The 23,663-nt window shown below is 34.2% G+C and overlaps 2 protein-coding genes and 1 long non-coding RNA gene across 3 annotated transcripts in view; 2 read left to right on the top strand and 1 right to left on the bottom strand.

The window, feature by feature from the left end:
- Positions 1-3,588, top strand: part of LOC141393500 (uncharacterized) — a 118,813-nt gene extending 115,225 nt beyond the window's left edge. The window contains exons 3-4 of the mRNA XM_073966520.1: positions 1,375-1,902; positions 1,971-3,588. Coding sequence (XP_073822621.1) covers positions 1,534-1,902; positions 1,971-3,053 — 1,452 coding nt within the window. The 5' untranslated portion in view covers positions 1,375-1,533 and the 3' untranslated portion in view covers positions 3,054-3,588. The remainder of the gene's footprint in view (positions 1-1,374; positions 1,903-1,970) is intronic.
- LOC141393501 (uncharacterized) overlaps positions 1-23,663 on the bottom strand; it is a 590,028-nt gene that overhangs the window by 549,282 nt on the left and 17,083 nt on the right. The gene's annotated exons all lie outside the window — the stretch shown is intronic.
- LOC141393489 (uncharacterized) lies at positions 22,652-23,440 on the top strand. Its single transcript, XM_073966502.1, has 2 exons — positions 22,652-22,756; positions 22,824-23,440. Exons 1-2 carry the CDS (start codon positions 22,712-22,714, stop codon positions 23,298-23,300), a joined length of 522 nt encoding a protein of 173 aa, XP_073822603.1. The 5' UTR covers positions 22,652-22,711; the 3' UTR covers positions 23,301-23,440.

Here is a 23,663-nt window from a genome sequence, read left to right as displayed (position 1 = left end):
AGAAGTGGAGATATTCGCATTAGAATAAAACCTTGTCTTCTTCTCCCATTCCGACTCCTGAATATGATCCGACTAGAGTTGTGCCAAAGGAACTATTTGGAACGATCTAGTTCACTTCGCAGTTCCAATATCCCACTTTTTTTCTTTGAACAAAGTGCGTATACTTAACATCACACGTTATATTTCATGATGTTACTCATACGTTTTGGAACTAGTACAAGGAACTAGATTACCCAACTCTAGATCCGACCCCATCAACCTCCAACATTTCATGACGATCCGATCAAAATTGCGACCTATAGCGTGATTACAAGGTTTAGATGGAGAGACGAACATACATAGCCAGATCAACTCAGCTCGTCGAGACATTCATTTTGGTATATATAAGTATAGGTCTACGACTATTATTTCGATGAGTTACAAACCACATTAAAAACCAGCAAGAGACCCAGGTTTAGTATCTAATAGAAATTATTTAAATATTTATGTGTTACATCTTCATTCAATATAATTAAAATTATTGCATTTCATTGCACAAAATTAGTTCAAATTACAATTATTTAAGGTTCATCAAGTTAATAACCTAGTCGTCCAATTGTATGTGTGTGTTGCCATGAGGTTTTGGGAAGCACTTTCATTTAATGTCCGTTCTAAAATGCACAACACATAAATAATATATCACTCCTGAAAAGATATGTATGGACATTTGTGCTATCTGGTCTCTTAAGAAATTATGAGCCATGTCATAAAATACACATGCTTTAGGTATATGTATGTACTACACAGAGTCCTGTAGTCATTAATTTTTTAAAGGAAAACAATGACCTTTTTTAGGGTGATATGATATGGTTACACATGGATAATAAATATATTCATCTGTTCTTTTATAAGGTTTATTCTTATGTCTAAAAAACAATGATTGAGCACTGTTTGTATTTTCAGGCTAAAATGTACAACAATTCAAAGCAACAACAATATAAAAGAGGAAAATGTTTTTGTAGGTCCCAAATGAGGGATGTCAAAATAAAAGAACATAAAATAAAGCATGGAGGATTTTACACATTATAGTATTAATAATTTTTTATTTGCCTTCTAACCTACATGGGATGGTATTGCTTCCGGTATACCAAACTTTCCGGTATGCCAAACCATAATTTTACTAAATTGAAAAATACATATGAACTTTATTATAGAATCATTTCTGACTAAATTTTTGGTGGGATGGCCTTTTTAATCGATATTGCTGACATCATACATCTTTCTGTGTAATTAAGCTGATGATGGCAAAATATTATTGCACTTCAAATGCACAACAATTAAAAGAAAATTAAGCCGTTTTATTATTTATTGTATTTTTTGATCGTTTCTTTTCAGTATATTCTCAATTGAAGCACAGAGGAAAGGGACAATAATACCGTCTATCAATGACTACGGAAGAAGCTCAATTTGTTAAAACCTAAAAAGGCTTAAGAAATAAAGAGCCCCATTGTATACCTTGACAAATCTTAAAACCATCGTTAATATAAAGCCTAAATGTATGCAGCTCGTGCCTCACAATTTGCCAAAACCATTACCATGGCTTGTAGTGTACAAAAACAACCCACATCCAATCCCCTAGCCAAGGGCACATCTTCCTCGGCCGGTCCCACAACTCCAAAGCCCAAAAATCCAAGTGGACCACGAGGATCATTGCCAACGGACATGGTTGCACAACCGCCGCTAGAATTTCAATGGCCACCACCTGTTCCGGTATCCATCCACACGAACAATGTACGTTTGAATATGATGAATCAGGATCCAAAGGATTTGCATACGGCAAGGGCCATGATAGAAGAACTGAGATCGAAAGTCAGATTTCAAGCAGAACATATTATGAAATGGCGGAAAGCCTATGCGTTGCAGGTGAGGGGGACAACGACTTTCCCAATTTTAATTTAAATAAGCATATTTGTCTTTTTTTTACTTCGTAGGTACAACAACAATACCGTTATCAAAAGGAAAAGAGCGATCAAATGAATGCTTTAACCTCACAGTTGCTGCTTCTAGAAGCGCGCTTGAAGCGCAAACAAAAGCAAATTTCCAGTCTTTTACAACATCGAGAGATGACAATACAAAGGCAACAGAAAATTATCGATACCCTATCCTCGCGCTTGGTCGATCATGGTCTTGAGACGATCGATGCAAGCTATACCACCGAATTGGACTCGCTAAATGATTCCGATTCCGCTGTGGTACTAGAAGATATGGACTCTGACTCGAATATCACATTAATAGGTGGTATTCGCAGAAAAGGTTCGGGGGCGGGTTGCGGTGGTGGTCCCTGTACTGCTCCCAGCTCGGGAGGAGATGGCATAACAATAGCCCGCTCCATATCCGATGCCATTGAGACAAGTCTGAATAAGTATGGTGTCGTAAGACGCAACAATTGCTTCTTACGTCGTCCCGAAATCCTTGAGACTGTTTATTCTGTGGAAGAAGATCCCGAACCCACTTCAGATGTCGCAGAAAAACGAGACAAATTTAAACAGAGGTCTGAAAAGGCTTTAAGTTCTAGTTCAACAGAAGGTCAATTGGATACCATGGACACAGTCACGCCTCCAGCCATTAACGCAACCAGTCCCTCAATACCCCTGACTACAGTTACCATTACCGGCCCCGAAGACTCAACCAAAGACAAAGATCAACCCCCACCACTCTCTCAAAACGAGGAGAGCTTCACCACGGCTCTTAGTATGCGTGTGCCACAGCTGCAAAGAAACGCTAAATCGATGGAAGATCAACAGCGTTCAATGAGCAAAGACGATGATGAACTTAATATCGACCAGCCCAAGTCACAAAACCCAATGACAAATTACAATCGCGTCATGTCCAATCATCGTTCGGTAACCAAACCCAAGGATGTCAAGTACAAACGCATCAACAAAGCGAAATCCAAGAGTCTGGAAGAGTTACGAGGTCGCTTAAAAAATCTTGTCGAAAAGGTTGATCCTGTTCTCAGCAATTCCGTGTATACACCCAACATAATACCACAGACAGCGCAGTCGTATGCGTGACAATTGCCCAACAGTGATAGAGATCCTAGCGTAACGACTCCCTCATCAACCAATAATACCCCATCCAAAGTTAATGATTTCCCCCTCATCAGCGTTGAACGAAAGCCCACTTCCGAAGTTTCTTTGGCATTGGCCGTTGTGTCGATGGCGAAACATGCCGGACCCAAACGTTCTCTAACCTCGCCACGAATTCTAGTGCCACAATCAGCCCTACACAACAGTGGCAGTGGTTCTGCTGGCTCTGGATCAGGAGGCGGCAACCGCAGCAGCTTCTAGCAATTAAAGAAATTTTTCATTCGTAATTGTGATAAAAAGTGAGAGAATAAAAGATTTATTGTTTTTTTTTTTCTTGTTAAAATCAGTACATTTTGTTTAACAAAACGTCTTTTTTTTCAGTTTATGATTAAAAATATTATTTTTACATACATATGTATGTATGCATGTACACTTTTTTAAGTTGTAAATTATTACGGTTAATTTTAATTTGATAATAAAAACAAAACATAATGCCTTATTTTGATATATGTTTTTTTAATTGTTGTTTTTTTATTTTAACTTTAGAAAAATTGAGTCAATGTGAAGGTAAATTAAATTCGCTCCACTAGTAATCCTCCCATCATAGTATAGAAGGTACATATCGATGCTTTAATTCTTCAACATCCAACTTAAAAAAATAAAATTTTTGAAAAGAGATAAAAACATCGATAGAGATGATACATCGCTGGTAGGGCAAAAGTTGAAATGCAATTATTACAAAAAACCCCAAGTTATAATTTTTTATCTATTCTCAAAAATTTAATTTTTAAGATACGAGATTTAAGAATATATAAGTTTGGTTTTTTCGTTTATAGTGCATTGAATTGATCATTTACGGACATTTATACTGGAATATTCTGCATTGATTTAGACATATCACCCATCTATCATATAAACAAATTGGGATTTTTTGTACAGATGCGTCTTTTCTTTGCAGATAGATGGAGTTAAAAAATCAGCTGTATAGGTCCACGTTTTGTTATAGCACCCATGTAACAGTTTTTTGTTTCTAAATTTAACATTCGAGTTATTCTAATTTGGCATTTGGAGTTTCAAAAGGTCAAAAAACTTCTCAACCAAAAAAAAATTTAATAATGCAAATAAGTTTTGCAATTCCTACAGATTATTTAATTATTGGAAATAGGTTTTGTTTGTTCTTAAAAACTCTGTATTTTATTTACTTATTATTAGTCTTCTTTCGTTTCTTAACAAAAAAAAAAAAACAAGTTGAAATAACTAAAGATGATTATGGTAAAGTGAATCAATTACATATAATTTAAGATTAAGTATAATATTACTTAAAGAAATTTCTAATAGTTAGTTAATAATAGTTAAGGAAATTATTTTCATTTTTAGAAAATTTTAATTTTAAGAAAACCATTAAAATGATATTTGTGAGAAGATGACAAATTGCACAATTCAAGTGGTAATAAATACATACACCCAACACGAAATGTGCAATTTAAATGTCTTCTTAACAAATATAAGAGTTGTCAAAGGTACCTTACTAAACATTAACTAGAAAATTCAAAAAAACAAATTAATTAACAAAACATTTACTAAAGAAAACATTAAGATAGACATTTAAATTAAATTGCTGGACTAATTAAAAATTAATTAAAGACATTGATAATGCCTACCTACATTAATATTTCAATTACCCCATCCACCGCTAAACCAGGTCAATCGTTAAAACAAATAATTTTTGAACATTGAATTAAACTTGAAAATCACTTCAGGAAAAAATAAACTATAAACAATAATAATCGACATATAATCTACTTATGTCCTATTGATAAATAAAACTCATTATATTTACATATATCCCAAAAATATTTACCAATTATTATCCGTCTTCTACAAACAACTCTACAAAACTATATACATACATACATTCATACAGTTAGGCAAAATATGTATTGCAAAAACCACATTGGTCCTAAAAACATTATTCCATGAAAATATGCAAAGTTTATTTGCGATTTATTATAAATACGGTTAAAAATAACAATTTCCTACTACATGGGGGTGGCAATAAAAGAATTGCAAAAATTACCAAATCTATGGTTTCTTGGAGAATTACACTATGAAACACGAAAATTATTAACCATATTCTGACAGCGTCGTATGGTACTTAGGTTAGGTTGAAAAGAGGGGCGAGTAATCGCCACATGTCCTGGTGGACATGCACATAAGCCATGAAGTAGGCCTGTTCTGCGCTCTAGTCTAAGTTTTTTGAAGAAGGGGACTCTACTATAATTTAATTAAGGAACTCTGTTCCCTTAACAAAATCCCGTAATTGTTTTAGGTTGTCTACAATTACCTGATTAAGATCTGGTATTGTGTCGTTCCCTAAAAACTGGGATCTGATGTTTGCGAAAGCGGGGCATTGGCAGAGAAAATGCTCCAATGTTTCATCATCCTCTCCGCATACCCTGCATACGCTGTTGTCTGCACAATTAATTTTTTGCAGATGAGTCTACTCAACTCTGCTTTATCTAGCAGCAATAGGTTTTTAGTTTTTTCCTCATTTGGGTCTCCCCATAGGATTTTTGTGGTTTTCCCTAATTCCTCTCTATTCCATAGGGATAAGTGGGCATTTTTTGTCCAATTTTTTAACTCTAGCCGAGACGCGTTTAGTGGCTTTGCGTTCGCCAAGTTTACGGTTGCTAATTCCCTTCCCTTTTTTGCCAGAGAATTTGCTATCTCATTACCTCTATTCCCCGCATGTTCCGGTACCCATATTATACGCACCGTGCCATGCTGAGTATAGCTGTTGATCGAATTTATAAAATCCAAGACTGTTTGTGATTTTACTGTCTTGGATGTTATTGCTTTGATTGCAGTTTTACTGTCCGTAAGGACGTTTACAGTAGTTGGTCTCGTGTTGGCATTAAGCCAGTTCAGAAACTCTGTGATCGCTCGGATCTCCGCTTGATAGACCGTATTGTGATCCGGCAAACGAAAGATATCTCGGTCTCTGGTTTTTCAATATAGAGACCCAGTCCCGTTCTCCCACCTAGCATGGAGCCGTCTGTATAACAACAGTTTGCATTTGTGCTAGATTTCCGCCGATCCACGAGTATCTGTCTGGAATTAATGCCTCGCATGAGGCAGCTACAAATGTTTCAGGTATACGGTCCGATACAATGTTATCCATTGACTCTCCCGTTGTTACCTGTAGAATGTTTTGATGGTATGTTACGTGGTCCATGCTGATCCACTCGTCCATCGCTTTAAGTCGAATAGCTGCGACAGCCGCTTCATACCTTATCTGGATTTCCATTGGGTGTATATATAGAATAGTTTATAATGCCCTCGTTGATGTTGTCCTCATTGCGCCGCTTACACTTAGACAGCACATTCGTTGGCCTTTCTGTAGTATTTTAATATTACACTTTTTATCCATAGCTGTCCACCAGACTACTGAAGCGTATGTTAGAATAGGTCTAACTACGCTTTTATATAGCCAGTGTGTCATCTTAGGATTAAGACCCCACTTGGCGCCTATAGCCCTTCTACAGGTTGACCAACATCTATGAGCTTTATTGGCTCTTTCTTGAATATGGTCTATCCATTTAAGTTTCCTATCCAGAATTACTCACAGATATTTGACTTTGTTGGTAATATTGATCGTCTTGTTTAGGAAAACTGGTTCTTCAAAGTGTCCCAGTTTTGTTTTCCTTGTAAACAGACATATTTCCGTATGGTACTTACTTACTTACTTACTTAGTTGGCCCATTACAGAACATTTGTTCTATAGACCGAACTAAGAAAAGATCTCCATTCCTCTCTGTTTTTCGCTTGACTTTTTGGAATTCCGCGCCTTTTCATTTCTTCATCCACTTGTATGCTCCATTGAAGCTTAGGCCTGCCGATTCTGCGTGCACTTCTTATGATATGACCTAGCCAACGCAATCGTTGCATCTAGATACGTTTAACTATATTCATGTCTTTGTATAGCTTATATAGCTCGTGGTTCATACGACGTCGATATGGTCTTCGTATTGTAGAAGACCAAAAAAGAGAAGGCGCGTGTCTCGCCGTTTTTTCCCTATCTCATGAACTTTCGCGCTTATAGGCCTCCAAAGAATTGAGGTTTTGATGTCAAAAGGGATCAATTTGTGTGGGTCATAACTTCGTTACCGTTAAGAAATTTAATTTTCTCTCAGTGGCAAAGTTGTAGCTCTTCTCATAGAGAACAAAAATTGTGAACACATAAAATCCACCAAACTTCATATTCTAGGACAAAACCGTCAAGGTCAAATATCTTTTAACTTTTTTTCAGGCTTTGGTCTACAGTTATCGTTAGATCTTAGTAAACATCTTTCTAGAACATACTAAATCTGTAGAAGCGGTTCTTAAAGGTCAAAATAGCAAACCAAATACCATTTTTATTCTTCCTTCTCTGCTGTTGGTCCATAAATACTAAACCGTTCAAAATTAAAGAAAACTATCAACTATAATAATGTAGGAAAAATGTCAGTAAACAATATTCTGCAACACACAAACTATCTGTGAAAGGTCCTTAGTGGTCAAAATAGCAAAGCTCTTTAGAAAATATTCGAATTTTATACTTTTTTCACCGATTCTGGTCCATATATACCAAACCGTACAAAATTTAAGGATACAGTCAACCACAAAAATGTAAACAACTGATTAGAACATATGAACATTCTAGGATTTATTTATTAAACCGAAATTCACAAATTTATAAAAGTTACCCCTGCTCAGGTCTGAAAATAACAAACTCTTTAAACTTCAAAGAAATTTGAAAGGTTTGTCATATACGGACCTGAACAGGAAATAATGGACAAAAGCAATCGAACTTTGAGCCTCAAGAACCGTTCCTGGAATGATAATATGAATATGAAGTTTGATGCATTTTATGCATTCACAATTTTTGTTCTTTATGAGAAGAGCTACAACTTTGCCTCCGAGTGTAAATCGTATTTCTCAACGGGTTTGAAGATAGGTCCAAACAAATAATTCGCTTTTGACATCAAAACCTCAAAAATTTGGAGGCCCATAATCGCGAAGGTTGATTAGATAGGGAAAAACGGCGAGACACGTGTCTGTTCTTTCTTGGTCTTCTACAATTCTGCGGTGTCAGAATATGGTTAATAACCAAAATGACCAAAGATAATAGGAAATACATCTTTGTCTTGACTTGTCTATTGGAGCTTTAATGAACTTAACTAATACAAAATTAAGGGTCGGTACGTTACACTCTAAGGGTTCTGGTTCCCCAATTTTAAGTACATCTTGATCTTTCGTTGGAAGATTTTTTGACTTCTCTCATATCAGTGAGTGCACCCCGATTCATATTAGCTAAATGATATGGAACCTACAGTTTATCGCCGAGTCCGAACGGCGTGTCTTAAGACACCACTTGTAGAGAAGTTTTACATGGCATGACAAATACTCAGGAAATGTCGCCAACATTACTGAGGGGTATTCTGCCACCGTTGAAAATTGTTTGATGTTGCTTGGACGGGGAGTCGAACCCACGACCTTCGGCGTGCAAGGCGGGTGGGCATACCATTGCACCACGGTGTTGGACCATTATTAGTCGCAAAAGTCATAAAAATGCATAATGACTACAAAAATGTGCAAAAATGATTAGTTTTATACACCTTTTTCAGATGTAATTCGAATTATTTTAATTGTAATTCGAGAATTCTATTTGTAATTCGAATTAGTCCATTTGTAATTCGAAATATTCCATTTGTAATTCTAATGTTTCCATTTGAAATTCGAATTATTCCATTCGTAATTCGAATTATTGCATTTGTAATTCGAATTATTCCATTTGTAATTCGAATTATTCCATTTGTAATTCGAATTATTCCATTTGAAATTCGATTTATTCCATTTGTAATCTGAAAAAGGTGTACTACTGCTTTTCCCTTTGTAATACATTTATTGCCACCTCAAAATAGTAGGTAATTCTTATTTTAGTCTATATTTGTTATAAGTCGAAAACAAACTTTGTATATTTTGACGGAATATTGTTTTGAGGACTAATAGCAAGAGATTTGCACGAAAACCCGTATAGTTTTTACATAATTTGTTGCCATAAACGAACAATTACTATGATTTTTTTTTTTTACAATGTTGGTCTTTGCACTACATTTCTTGCATAACTGTATGTACCTATATCAACATCTATGGGTTTCACACCGAAAATGAAGAACTTACTGATGTACCTAATAACAGAAGCTGTTTCATAAACAAAACTAATAAAACTGTAATTTAATCGATTTTATAGAAAAATTTGCTAAAATATCATACTGCTCTATTGACAACTAATTTTTCCAAGATATCTATCTCTAAAATAATAATAATATCATAATACAATACAATGTCCTTTAATTTAAGTATATATCAAAAACTATAAATTCACAAGTGAAGACTAGGCAAAATGTTTCAATTTAGAGGGGTTACTAAAACTTGCATATTTTCAAAATTCCGAAAATTGCTTTTTGCCTTATTTTGTAGCACAGGGTGTGTGCAAGGTCAAGGTTCAAGTTGATTGAAACAAAAAAAAATTAGGATATAACCATTAAAAGGAAGGAATCCATTGTCTTTTTTGTAATCGGAGTTCACTCTAGCGAAACGGATCTTATTTTATTTTTGTGGTCTTATTAAGTTTACATATAAGGCTTCGTGAGCGTGTATATATATTTGAGGAATTCGAAAGAAATGACCAATCACATTTAATTTTAAACTCGGGTCGATATAAAGTTGAAGAAGAGTTTTTTTTTTGTTTCAGTACAAAACACTGATGAAGATATGTGACGACATCCGATACTAAAACTTCTGTACCCATCCCGAAGGTAAATTAATTTAAACTGCCTCTCACTTACAAAAAAACTTGTTGGTTTTAATTTGGTTGGTTTTAAAGGTGTAAGCGACAAAAAGCAAATTTTACAGGAGACGGTTTTTATTGAATAACTTTTGATATAACCAAAATTGTTTATTCAAATTTGGTATAGTTCTGTTATTAAATCCTATTTACTAAAAAAAATAAAGAAATTATGGAATATATTCAATATAACGGTAGTTTGTGTCGCTTACATCTTTTTCGCTGTCACGCAATCAGGCTCTTACTTTGAGAAGTGGCGTTTACATCAAAAAAAATTATTTGAAACAAATCATTTTTAGAGTAATTCTTATCTACAATTTAAAAACAAAACACACTAATTTTATAGCAAGTATTTATTCGAAGAATTATAAGATTAAAACGTATTTCTTGTAATATAGTTGAATAACGACATGGTATGTAAATGTGCAATTTGATGTAAGCGACAATTCGCTGTCACAAACAAATGTACACAAAAAGCAAAAATGGCGCTTACATCAAAATTGTTTCTGCTCTAATTTCGTAATGGTAGATGGCTGAGTTCTAAAAAATTGGGAGATGGTGTGTTGGAATATTCTTCATAGATTTTCATAAAAAAAACGAAAATCGAAAAAATGTCGCTTACATCATTTGGCGGGAAGGGCTCGATATAGATCTAGGGTTTGATGAAAATGTAAAAACATGTATTTCCCGTTGTTAAAAGTTTATTTTTGTTAAAAGTTTATTTTTGTTATTGGAACAGATGCGTAGACTTCCGATTATCTTAAAGTTGAAAGCAGGAACTTCGCAAAATGGAACTCAAGGTCTTGGGTACATAGAAAGATTCGCCATTGGCATTCTGATAACTCTATAATGATATACAGGTAAGGCTAATCGGGTTTCATATATTAATATCCGGCTTAAATATTCAAATAACATGAGCTGTCTATTTACGGTACGGGAACGGTTCTTATAGGTGTCAAGGTTCCCGGCGTCTTAGCGTTCTGAGCCCCCATAAACTTTTCAAAACATTAGTAGACAATAATTGATGATCAAAATCTTCTGATATAGAAGAGCAAGTACTAATGACGTAGAAATAAAACTTACCATAGTATTTGTGAACATTGAAAAATGGGATTACCAAGCAGGGCTATAGGAAAAGTTTGGAGTTTCAATTAACTGACATAATTTCGCATATACATTTATCTAATGAATTGCGTATATATACCATTTACCAAGCTTTGCCTTCGTCTGCCACAAAAACAACATCCTAATATGCCTGAAGATCGGCCTAACTACCCGTGAAATGTAGCATGGTTGGATGGTTGGATGCGTGGGACTTCGGTAGAATCCTAATTTTTCAATGTATCTCTTAGGTCTAAACAGCTCAACTCGAAAGAGAATTAATTAAAAAAAAATAGAAAATATTGGATTTGTATACTCTTTGCTTTGATTCTGGACCATAAATACAAAACGGTTCAAAATTTACGAATACAAACAACAACAATAATGTACCGAAGACCTCTGCAAACAACTTTCTAGCAACAGCCCTTCACGGTAGACAATAACAACTAGGTTCAATATCATTGAGCCAATATGAATCTGCGTACACTCATTGATATGAGGAAGTCGTGTTTGCAAACAATATTTTAAAATCCAATTCAAATTCATTGTATTAAAACTGTTTCTTTATTACATTTATTGAAATTAATGATTATCTTCTATAAGATAAAATATTAGATAATAATTTATTTATATAAACTTAATATGGATGATAAATGCAGATTTAACAAATGAAACGAAATTGTATCTAATCAGCTTTGACCTACCACCTGCCTTGTTATAAGATATTTATCTAATTGAACGCTATAGTTTCTTATTAACACAGAGTAATTACCTTATTTATCTAGCCCCTGTAAAAAGGTCAGTCCCGCTATTTACAGAAACATTTTCTTGTTCTCATAATAATAATACTTTGCAAATTTATTATAAATAATTAACCTAAATTGTTTTGCTAATGAACTATTACTAACTGTCCTGTACCTGAATAAAGTTAATATTTCAAAATTACAGTATATGAAGTAAGAAAATAATTACTTGTGTATGTTGCACAATGGGTAATAACAATTTAAGATATATATTTTAAGTTCTGGTTTTATGGGAAGAGAAGTGTATATCCCTCTCATTAAATTCTGTAAGAAAAATTGTAGGACTTTGTTTCAGAATTGAGATTAATCAAACTCTTCTTTACGACAATTTAATTAAAAACTGTACACGTACATATATTTAGGGCCAAAGAGAAATATCCTTTCTGCATTGTTTTTTATTTTCATGTTTAAATATTTGTGTATTCAATCTTTCTATTCCTACTAATAATTTTGTATTCATATGTTTTTAGATTGAGAGAATGAATATACTGCTCTTCCTGTAATACCTTATTTTAAAATATTGAGAATATGAATGAAATTAATATTAATAAAAATTTAAATGTAAATATACTTACAGACAAATATACATATATAAGTGTAAATAAAATCAGCAAACAGCAGAGATAGAGCGTTAAAAGAATTCTAAACTGTTTAGAAAGAAAACAAATACAAAAATAAAAATAAATGCAAATTGCCACTATATATACATATGTGCAACAAACTATTTATCTTATAATTTAAAATTAAAGTTATAATTGAAAAATAAAAATCTATTTAACATTATTGTCATAGAAATAACTAAGCAAAATAACAAAATAGAAACCATACATTAAAATGTATTATTTCAATTTATATTTCTTACATAATATAATATATACATACATACATTGCAGGCATTTTCTACAATACATACAAATATTTAATAAATAAATTAGCGGCTAATTAACTTAATGCTAAATATGAACTGCTTTATATTAAAAATTCATGTTAATTATTTCTATTTTTTCTATAACCTTGAAATAAAATTGCAAATTTTAATCCCCAGAATTTCATTAACATCTTCAAGTGTCTTCATTTAAAAGAGGAAATAGTTCAATTACTTTCCGTTCAATACAAAAACTTACTTACATGCTAAGAAGTTCTTATTGACAAAATAGATTTATATTAAGGTTTTTTTGCAGCTGCCCAAAAACTTAACTGATTACGTTTAGATCAGAAAGTGTAAATTTATTCTATCTCGATATACAGTGCTGCTGAAAACATTTGCAGCTGAAATTCTCAATTTAAGTTTATATATTTATGGGGAAATTTAAGTTTTTGATTTTTTTTGTTTTATTGCTTATTATCCCCTTCTTCAATCTTTAACAAATATAATTAGGCCATTACGAAATATACAAAATAAACAATTACCTGACATTTCAGTCTGTTCAAAACACTTGCAACTTCACGATTTTTGCATCCATTACTTTATGTTTTTTTGTGCTTTGAATATTGTTTTAATCTGATTAAGGTTGCAAATAATTTTCAAAACAACAAATAATTAAAAAGTTAAATTAAATAAATGCATTAAAACTGATACATGTAGAATATAACTCTCACATATACGAGTCAGAGGTCCGCAAAATGCCACTCGCTTTTAATGCATATTCACGTTTTCGTGCCTTTTTGTTGCTTGTTTTGTCTTTTCTTTCGTGAGAGTGTGCAATTGGCATATCCTCTCGAAATGATAGCAGTGACAGTCACCACACTAAAAGAGCTCATTGCCTTTTTGTTTTGATAATGCATTCGCACAAGCACGCTGCAGAAAAGTAATGTGTAAATATTTCTAGTCGGATTTAGATGTTAATATACAAATAAAAATGAATATTGAGACAATAAAAACAAATATTAACGATGGTGTTTATCGAATTGTTAAACAAACTAAAAAAAGAAGCAAAATTTAGAAAATGTATCCATTTATTCAAACAGAAAATGATAAAATAATTGAAAATGTTGTTATTTGTGTACACTGTAAACGCATTTTAAAATATAATGGGAGGCATACATCAAACATAGTTCGCCACAAATGCTACGATCGACAACGAAATGCTCCTTTAAACGTCGCTAGCAACAAAGATAAAGAAAAATTCTTGGCGGCATGGGTTATTGAGGATTGTCGCCCGTTTTCAGTTGTTGACTTATAAAATATTTATGTATATTTAAAGTATTCAGTTTTCAATAATTTTGAAGAAAAATAGTTTTCCTTGGTACAATATATTTATATATTTGATTTGATAAATTCGAAAGCAGTACTTTGCATACTGCATTTGCGAATACAAATGTAAAAGCAAGCACTGCACGCACTAAAGCAGTAAATATTTTTTAGGGGTGAACCTTTTTTTGACACATTCATATTTTTATGGGCAAGGCACTGCACTATTCGCTTTTTGGAAAAAGCATGAGAGTGTGCCTTTTATATGCATTTTGCGGATCTCTGATACGAGTATGTTTCATCCGATTTTATATTTAATTCTCGCAAGTCACAATTTGTATCCGATTGCTTTAAAATTTGATAGGACTGTCATGATTTTCGAAATAGAACTGCGCTGAATGGTAGTCTTTTTACTGAAAAATAGAGGCGGCGGGGAATGCCAAAGAACGGCTCTAACAAAACACGAAATCTCAGAGATTATAAGACGTATTGATATACAATACAATACCCTAATTTGTATGTTTCACGCTATCTTTAAGTAGTTTTCTATAAGTTCCCGTGGAGATATTTTTGTACACGTGAACTACTCACTATTACCTTCTACGAGAATTCTACTCCAAAAACTTATAAACTAAATAACAAACCACACACAAAATACACAACATGTCTTCACCAACAATTCTTTATCACATCTAACTTTTTTTTTAAATTCTTTTTTATTTGTTTTTACACAATCTTCATTAACATACCTTTACAAGTGTTTTAATTTAAAAAGCTAATTATGTTAACAGTGTTTAATCGTCGTTACAATTTTATTTGAAAATATGACTTGGAAAGTTGACTTTTTACTTCAGAAACCTGTCCATAGTGCTTTGGTTGTAATTTCAGTATTATTTAATTCTATTAAAGTATACTACTTAATTCTATTGCTGTAAGATGCAAGTTATAAACCCAATCACATTTTTATACACCTTGTTTAGATTCTGTAAGTCATAACAAATGCTGAACTACAATTCATTTTAATAGGTAGCAACGAAAAGGCTCTAGAAGGAATTGTTCAGAAATCGCATTCTTGATCATCAATGTGACAATGAAAGGAATGAAGGCAATAAAAGAATACATTAATTTTCACCGGGCCATTATGTACGGACAAAACAAATTGTGGTCCTATCTTGAATCGTGTTTGTCGCAATTCGATGACCAGTTTACAGGAATATTAGGTTAGGGTCAATGTTGGTAGGCTTCATATAAGGTGGAGATTTTAAAAATGTGTATGAAATTAACTTCTTCTTCTTCTTTATTTACTCATCCGTTATCCGGACATAAGTGATCGTACAATTCATCTTTTTTTTTAATATTTATCGCATTTTAGTTATTATCTTATTGTATAATGGTTGTCAGCTCTCTGTGTCTTGCAGCATTCAGCAGATCAGTTTCATTGGTATAACCTGTCCAGTCCATGATGTTTTTGAGCCAGGATGTTTCTTTCCTTTCTCTAGCTGGCCTTCCTTCAATTTTTCCCTTCAGAATTGCTTGTAAAATTATGTTTTTGTTGTTCCTTAATACATGTCCCAGATACGTTTTTTGCGCCATCTCTATTCGACTTTTTATTTCTTTCGAGGGATCCCATTGGTCGTTTATTAACATCCCAAGATATTTAAAGGTTCTCACTCTTTCCATTTCTGTACCTTGTACTTTTAAGTTCACCTCAGCATGGGGATTTTTTCTGCTAATGATCATGTACTTCGTCTTCTTCATGTTGATTTTAAGACCATATTTCTCACTTACACGTGCCAGTTTCTCTACTAGTTTTTGTAGACCGGATATTCTCCCTGCCAGTAACGTAGCATCGTCCGCATACCTTATATTGTTGATTAGTTTCCCATGAATTCTGATTCCGATGTTTTCTCCTTCGAGTGTTTCTTGGAATATTTTCTCTGAATACACGTTGAATAACAGGGGAGATAAAAGTCATCCCTGTCTAACACCCCTTAATATGGTAATTTCTTTTGTGGGTTCTCCACGTACGTCAATTCGTGCCGACTGATTCCAATAAAGACTTTTAATGCACTGGAGTTCGTTTTCTGGCATTCCAATAGTATTCAAGATTTCCATTAATTTGTCATGTTTGACAGTGTCGAATGCCTTTTCATAGTCAATAAAACACATGAACACATCCTTCTGGACATCTATAGATTTCTGTGTTACAACTTGAATGCAGTATAATGCTTCTCTTGTGCCCATTCCTTCATTAAACCCAAATTGGGTATTTCCCATGTGTGCTTCACATGTAGTATATATTCTGCTATAAATTATTTTTAGAAATATCTTCAAAGCATAACTCATTAAGCTAATGAGTCTGAAGTCACTGCATTTCTTTGCATTATTTATCTTGGGAATTGCGATGAAGGTGGATTTGAGCCATTCTTCTGAATAGTTTCCAGTGTTATATATGTGGAAAAAAAGGTTGATTAATAGTTGTACGTTATTGGAATCAATAAGCTTCAGCAATTCTGATGGGATTTCGTCCGGTCCTGTAGCCTTTTTATCTTTCAAGGATTTTATAGCGCATTCTACTTCGTTCGGTGTTATAGGTGTCCCCTTCTTGGAATTTGCAAAACCTCTCCATAAGGTGATCGTTCGTCAGTAAAAATATTGGTAATGTATTCCTCCCATATCTGCTTCTTTCCATCCAAGTCAAAGACAGCTTCATTGTTATCGTTAATTAAAACTGGATTAGATATTTTCTTTCTATATACACCTACGGATTCCTTTAGTTTATTGTGGAGGTTGAAATCATCATGTATACTTTGTATGAATTCAATTTCCTGGCATTTGGCATAATAGAGCATTTTTGGCTGATAGGGTCTCGGATCGTTTTTGCTGTTTATCTCCCATTATTTTTCATAATTTTTATTTTTGTACTTGCTTCGCTCATTCCATAGTTCTCGAATCTCTTCGGTAATCCATTCTTCTGTTCTTGATGATGTTCTCTTTCCCAGAGTGTTCTTTGCAGTCGTGTTTATAACATCTTTCACCTTGTTCCACAATGTGTGCATATTTTCTTCATTCAACTGTTGTAATTGCCTATTAATATCCCAGCAAAATGTTCGATGCCAAAGATGACATTCAATCATGGGTGCAAGTGATCTAGCATGTCATCTTTTTAGCATCTTCATCGATGAATTTTATATGAGCGTGGACCCCAAAAGATGACGTTCTTTTCTGGATCCTAAGCATGTCATTTTAACCAATGCGTTGACATGTCATTTCCACCAATGCTTTGGCATGTCATTTCCACCAATGCTTTGGCATGTCATTTCCACCAATGATTTGACATGTCATTTTCACCAATGCTTTGACACGTCATTTTCACCCATGCTTTGACATGTCATTTTAACCAATGCTTTGGCATGTCATTTTCACCAACCCCTTGGCATGAAATGTTCATGTCTTGTTTGGAAAATGGAAATGCTGTATTGAAATATGGTTTTCATGAAAAACAAAACTCTTTATTAATTCAAACGAATTCATGAAATAGCTACAATTAATTTATCAGTTTAGTTTTTCAAAAGTTTACATCCAAAATTGCAATGTAATCACCTCCGCTGCAACGCAAAAGATTACTTCCTCCGTTCTCCGCAACTGATATTCTTTCATCTTACAAAAGGTTTTTTCAATTATCTTCCCATCACCAGTTCAGATTTCAACATGGACACCAAATGCACTCCTTTAAGTATTTTTATTTCGTAAATTACTTTTATTTTATAATTTTGTTTTTTTATAACAACATTTTGGTAATTTATACTCTTTTGTTTAGTGACGGAAATATGTAGGGATCTACAACCCGGCTTGCTTTAGAGATCTCTAAGAACAAAATGTAACGAACGGGGAGGAGAGACTTTTTATGGAAAATACCATTTATGCTTAATTAATTTATTTTTAATTGTTTCTTTCCAAAAGTAGTTTCTTCTTTATTTTCAGATTCTTGTTCCTTTTCGTTTCGGACTTTTTTTTTTCAAATTCCAAGAAGCGAGATTTGATTGATTTCATTCTATGTCAGATTTAGAACAGACAAGGGAACTTTTAAAATAGCAATGTGTGCAGTCCGATTCTATTTTTAGCTCGATGGTTGGGACTTCATATAATACCAATTGTTTAGAAGTTTTAGTTGTTTGATATGCAGGAAATGTAAGACAACATCACGACGACAGTTCTAACAACTTTGGTCTGTTCCAGAAACTGCAAGAATCTACTTATTTTTACTACGATAACAAATTTTCCTTTATATTATCGGAAAAAATAGTAAAAATTAGATTTTTGCAGTACTGAACATACCAAAATGAAAATAAACAGGTGTGTAAATAAAAACACAAACATCATCTCTATTGGATCGATGGAATGGGTACAAATGCTGATGAAAAGATCGGATCTTTAACGACTTCCTTTGCATTGGTTCAAATCCTAATGAAAAGATCGGATCTTTCACGACTTCCTTTGAACCAATGCAAAAGATGACATGAAATCACGTCATCGAAAAGAACCCCTTCCGTCAAATTTTGCTGGGATTGTTTTGTAGCTCGTTTTTAATTGCAGCGTCTTTAAGTTTTTCTATATTCAGTTTATTTTGAGGCAGTTTTGTCCGATTTGATGCAAGTTTAATTCGTATATTTGCGACGAGTAAGTTGTGGTCCGATGGCACATCTGCCCCTGGATATGTCGAACATTTTGTAACACTGGAGAAATATCTTTTATTTATTAGGATTTAGTCTATTTGGTTTTCATTGTCCTGTGGGGATTTCCAGGTGTATAACCGTCTGGGATGTAGGGAAAAACACGTATTGCTCACTTTCATACAATATTCCTGACAGAATTGCACTAGTCTATCTCCTCTATCATTTCGTTCGCCTAGGCCATATTTTCCCGTAATCTTTTCAACTTCTTGGTTTCCGACCTTGGCATTAAGGTCTCCTTGTATTATTGTTATTTCATGTTTCTTTGTCATCTTTAATAACTGTTCATCTCGCTTATTGTGTTATTAAGTTTTCCACTTTCGTAAAGATATCAATTTGGAGTCGGTTCATCTCGCTTATTGCGTTATTAAGTTTTCCACTTTCGTAAAGACTTCTCACATTCCAAGTTGCAATTACAAGTTTTTGTTTAGTTTTACCTCCGGGGATTCTTAGCACCCTCTTTTGGCCGGAGACTGAGGGCCGTTTGTTTTGCGTTGTATTGTTCATGTTTTGTACGATTTTCAAGGGATTATACATCAGTGGTCTCCCCTTGCCTTCTGATGGGTTTTTAGTTTCCTTCTATATTTCGGCCGCCCCACTGGAGTACAGACGCTGCTTGCTGCCGCCGAATCTCGATCAGACGCTGCCATTTTTCTTTTTTTGGTTCGCCCCGCATATTTTATTTTTGCGGTACTCGACATATCTGATGAGCGTCCGATGGGAGAAAAAAAGAAAAAAACTACGCACGGAGAAATGAACTTGATAGTTCTAAATTGTGTACCATGGTGTTGTGTGAACGAAGATCAATGTTGGGGTGAGTTCAGAAATTATTTAAGGGATGCTGGGAATCGAATAAAATAAGTACAAATGGGTAAGGAAAATAATGACCCTCTTGGCTTTCAGAATGCGAAAATAAAAAATATCCTCGGAAAACATAAAAATAGTAAAAGTTTTGTATGCATTCTTTGCTTAAGAAGTTCTTAATATGATTTTCATCGCATGTCTTAAACTTTGCATTATCTGACAATGGCATTATCTGACATAGTTCGAAAATTGATTTTGATAATTGGGCAAATGATGTACGAAAATACAAATTTATTTCTTATCATATTTTTGTTCTTGTGGACTCTTCGCCCATTATGTATATAAATATGTACGTAGAGATGAGTTAGGGTAGGTTATCTAAAAGTCAACATACCATCTTTATAATTATTTTATTAGCATTTTTTGTAAATATCGACAACAACAACATCCTGGAACAATATACACAAACAGCCATATCGATGCCTTACTTCCTCAACCTCGTATCTTAAAAAATGCGATTTTGACTTTTTTGTATCAAACGATTTCTATGTGTTTTATTGCCGCAACCACTTATTATCTCAATATATTGTCGCGGTTCTCTAAATATTAATAAAATATATTCTCGTATCTCATTCACTCCTATTTTCATAACTGCCTCAAACTAGTATCTTAATACCTGAGCAATAATGCTCGACTGACAATCAATGCCCAGGTGAAACGGCGGAAGCTAGGATCTTGAAATTTTGGGTGAGGGTTAGTCTTGGGGCGTAGTTGGTCGATTTGGCTGGGTTTTTGAAAATTCGTAGTAGAAGGGTTACGAAAATGAGTTAAATGTACCTTTTTTGACTTATTTGTAATCAACGTAGAGGCGAAGCGGCTAAATCTAGAATCTTCAAATTGTCAGTGAGGGTTCCTTTTGAAGAGTAGGTGTGTTTGTGAGAAAAAAGTACTAAAATGCACAAAAAAGTGTACCTTTCGTATTACGCGAACGAGTGGAGCTAGAATTCTGAGCGGGAAATTAGGACACGGACGGAGTGCCAAATAGTTGTATTAAAAGGTTTTTGGAAATTGAAACAATAAGTTTACGACAATTACTAAAATTTATTACAAGAGTACAATTTGGTATTTTGTAAACGAATAAAGTTAAAATCTTCAAAATTGTTATGCTAATATTGGTTGAGATATATTGTTTATGTAAGGAGGTGATTTGGAAATATGTAGATGCAAATATATACGAAAAGTACTAAATGAACTACTATTTGGCATTGAGTGAACCGATAAAAGTGGAATACATACAAAAATATGTTCCACAATACCCCCGAGGGGATAAGGGGGGCTTCTCTCCTATTAATGAGTGCATTTAATATTGGCTCAATAATGTGGGACTTACTTCATATCGCCGAGCCGAAACAGTGTGTCTTACGACACCACTTTTTAGTGAAGTTGAAATACTGAGGAAATGTAAGCCGACATTTCACTGAGGGGATTTGCCACCGCCGAAAATTTTGATGTTCTGGTCAGGGATTGAACCGCAGACAATCTGAGTGCAAAGCGGACGTGCATACCACTGCACCACCGTGGTTCCCAATGCCTATGCAATAGTTACCATAAAAGCAGACAGTCTTTGTTGTGGTAAGTAAAAGTGGAATAATGGCATTTATTATCAACGTCACTGATTGTGTGTATATTTGAGGTACCACGAACAAAATAACCATATTCTCACAATGCAGCTTGATAGAAGACTAAAAAAGAGGAGATACATGTTTCGGTGTTTGTCGCTATCACATACACTTTTGTTGCAATGAGGCCACAAACATTAGATTTGATTTACTGTCTCAAACTCGTATCTCAAAAAATGCGTTTCATGCCTAAATTAAAACAGATTAGCATATTGTTCCTACTTATATCAATAGATGTATTTAATTCCCTAATAATTGCCTTTTACACTTTTACCCAAACACGGATGTATCAAAAGATAATCCGTTTTTTGCCTCTCCTGAAAAGTTGTATTTTTTAAGATACGAGGTTGAGGAAGTAAGGCATCGATATGGTACTTGCTTATGCCGACGACATTGCCATCATGGGTCGATCGGTAAAGAAAGTAACTGACACCTTTGCAAAAGTCGAAAGGGAATCTGCTAAAGTCGGTCTGGCAGTAAACGGCGATAAAACCAAGTTGATGACGTCCACAGATCTCGCACCATCTGTGAATGTTGGTACCTACAATTTTGAGGTAGTAAAGGACTTCGTCTACCTCGCCACCGCCATAAACACAACAAACAACATTAGTTGTGAAATACGAAGAAGAATAGTGTTGGCCAACTGACTTTGGGTACTTTGGGCTAAGTAAGCAGTTTAGGAATATAGCCACATCTCGTCAAAGAAAAGTAACTCTTTAAAAACCACTGATACTGCCCGTGGTTATGTATGGTTCCGAAGCATGGGTACTTGCGCAAGCAGATAAGGCAGTGCTTGGTGTGTTCGAGAGAAAAATTCTTCGAAAGATCTATGGGCTAATCTGCGTTAACGGCGAATATCGACGTCGTATGAACAACAAGCTGAATCAACTATGTAACGACATCAATATAGTTGAACGAATCGAGATACAACAATTGTGATGGCTAGGGCATGTCATAAGAATGAGTGATGATGAACCCACTAAAAAGGCGTATAAATACGTGCCGCATGGTCGTTCACACAGATCGGGAAGGCCAAAGCTTCGTTGGAATGAAAAAGTGAAACGAGACATCAGAAAGCTACATATCCCAGATTAGGAAAATACAGCAGCAAACAGAGAGGATTGGAGATCATTTCTCAGTTCGGCTTATGGAACAAATGTTCTGTAAAAAGCCAGCTAAGTAAGTATCGACGACATATGGAATTAAGGTCTTTGCCATTTACGTATTCCCACTGTACTACGTCCCTGTAGATAATGATATGCTACAAAATCGTCAATAGTTAACGTTTAATTGATTATACCTCTCACAAGAGAACACAACAAGAAACTTTTGAATTGTATTTGAATGGAAAAGAATCTCTTCAAATACAGACAAAAGTAAAGCGCCACACGAAACATTTTTCAGTGCTTTTTGTAATATCAGCTGGTAAATATCGGAAGTGTCATGAGGACGGTACTGACAATTTTTGGTGTCGTCGTAATAATGCAGGTTTATTGTTTGATTTTTGTTTAAAAAAAAAGCATAACCAATTAAAATCTACATCTGTTTCTTTAAGGTCTGCATCGACGCCTATAATTTACGTTTAAAGCGCAGTACTTATATAGAACAGAACGTGCAGGGGCTATTTCAATTTGCAAAAAATGTGGTTAATGCTAGTGGCCCTATGATCAATGCGGTAATTGAGGCAATGCCCGATACTGATGACTACAATGACTACAGAGGTGAACTGGAGAATTATTTACGTCGATTAGATGACTATAGGGAGAATTCTGGCATGTGTGTCAAAAAGAGCATTGAATTGATGGTATCGTTTATGGATGTAATGATGCCGTACGCAGAGGAGGAAGACGAAATTTCACCCCAGGCTAAAGAAGTTCTAAGACTATTACGTGAAAATGGTTTACTGGATTTACAAAACCAAGCTGAAATCTGGATGAATAGTTTTGACGATGCCAAGCTGAAAGAAGAATATGAAAACCTAAACGAAAGTGGCATAAATAACATGACATCGGCATGGGTCCAAATTTGTTAGACTTCATATCGTCAATAAAAAGACCGACTTTTAAAGTAAACAACTGCCAGAAAAAGTGTTTCGTTTTAATTCAGTAATCTTTTATATTATATTTCAAATACAAGTATATATAGAAGCATAATTATGCATAAGTAACTATCGTTCATCTACACAGATTGGAGAGTAGAGCCTACATGTACATGTTTTATTGCTTATTATTTGCTTATCAATAAAAAGAAAACTTATTTTACATTTTTTAAAATATTGTGTTTTTACCGTATCACGGATGGGGTTGCAGAAACTATATAAAAGTATATATATTTCACGAACAAAACATTTTTTATAATTCCCTACAACCAATGCGGAACTGTATCGTTAATGTTG

The sequence above is a fragment of the Musca autumnalis genome, unplaced genomic scaffold (genome assembly GCF_047663935.1).
Source record: "Musca autumnalis isolate F117 unplaced genomic scaffold, ASM4766393v1 scaffold_2, whole genome shotgun sequence".
NCBI classification, from domain to species: Eukaryota; Metazoa; Arthropoda; class Insecta; order Diptera; family Muscidae; genus Musca; species Musca autumnalis.
The sequence above is the reverse complement of the archived record's forward strand: the minus strand, read 5'-3'. Positions and strand labels throughout refer to the sequence as shown.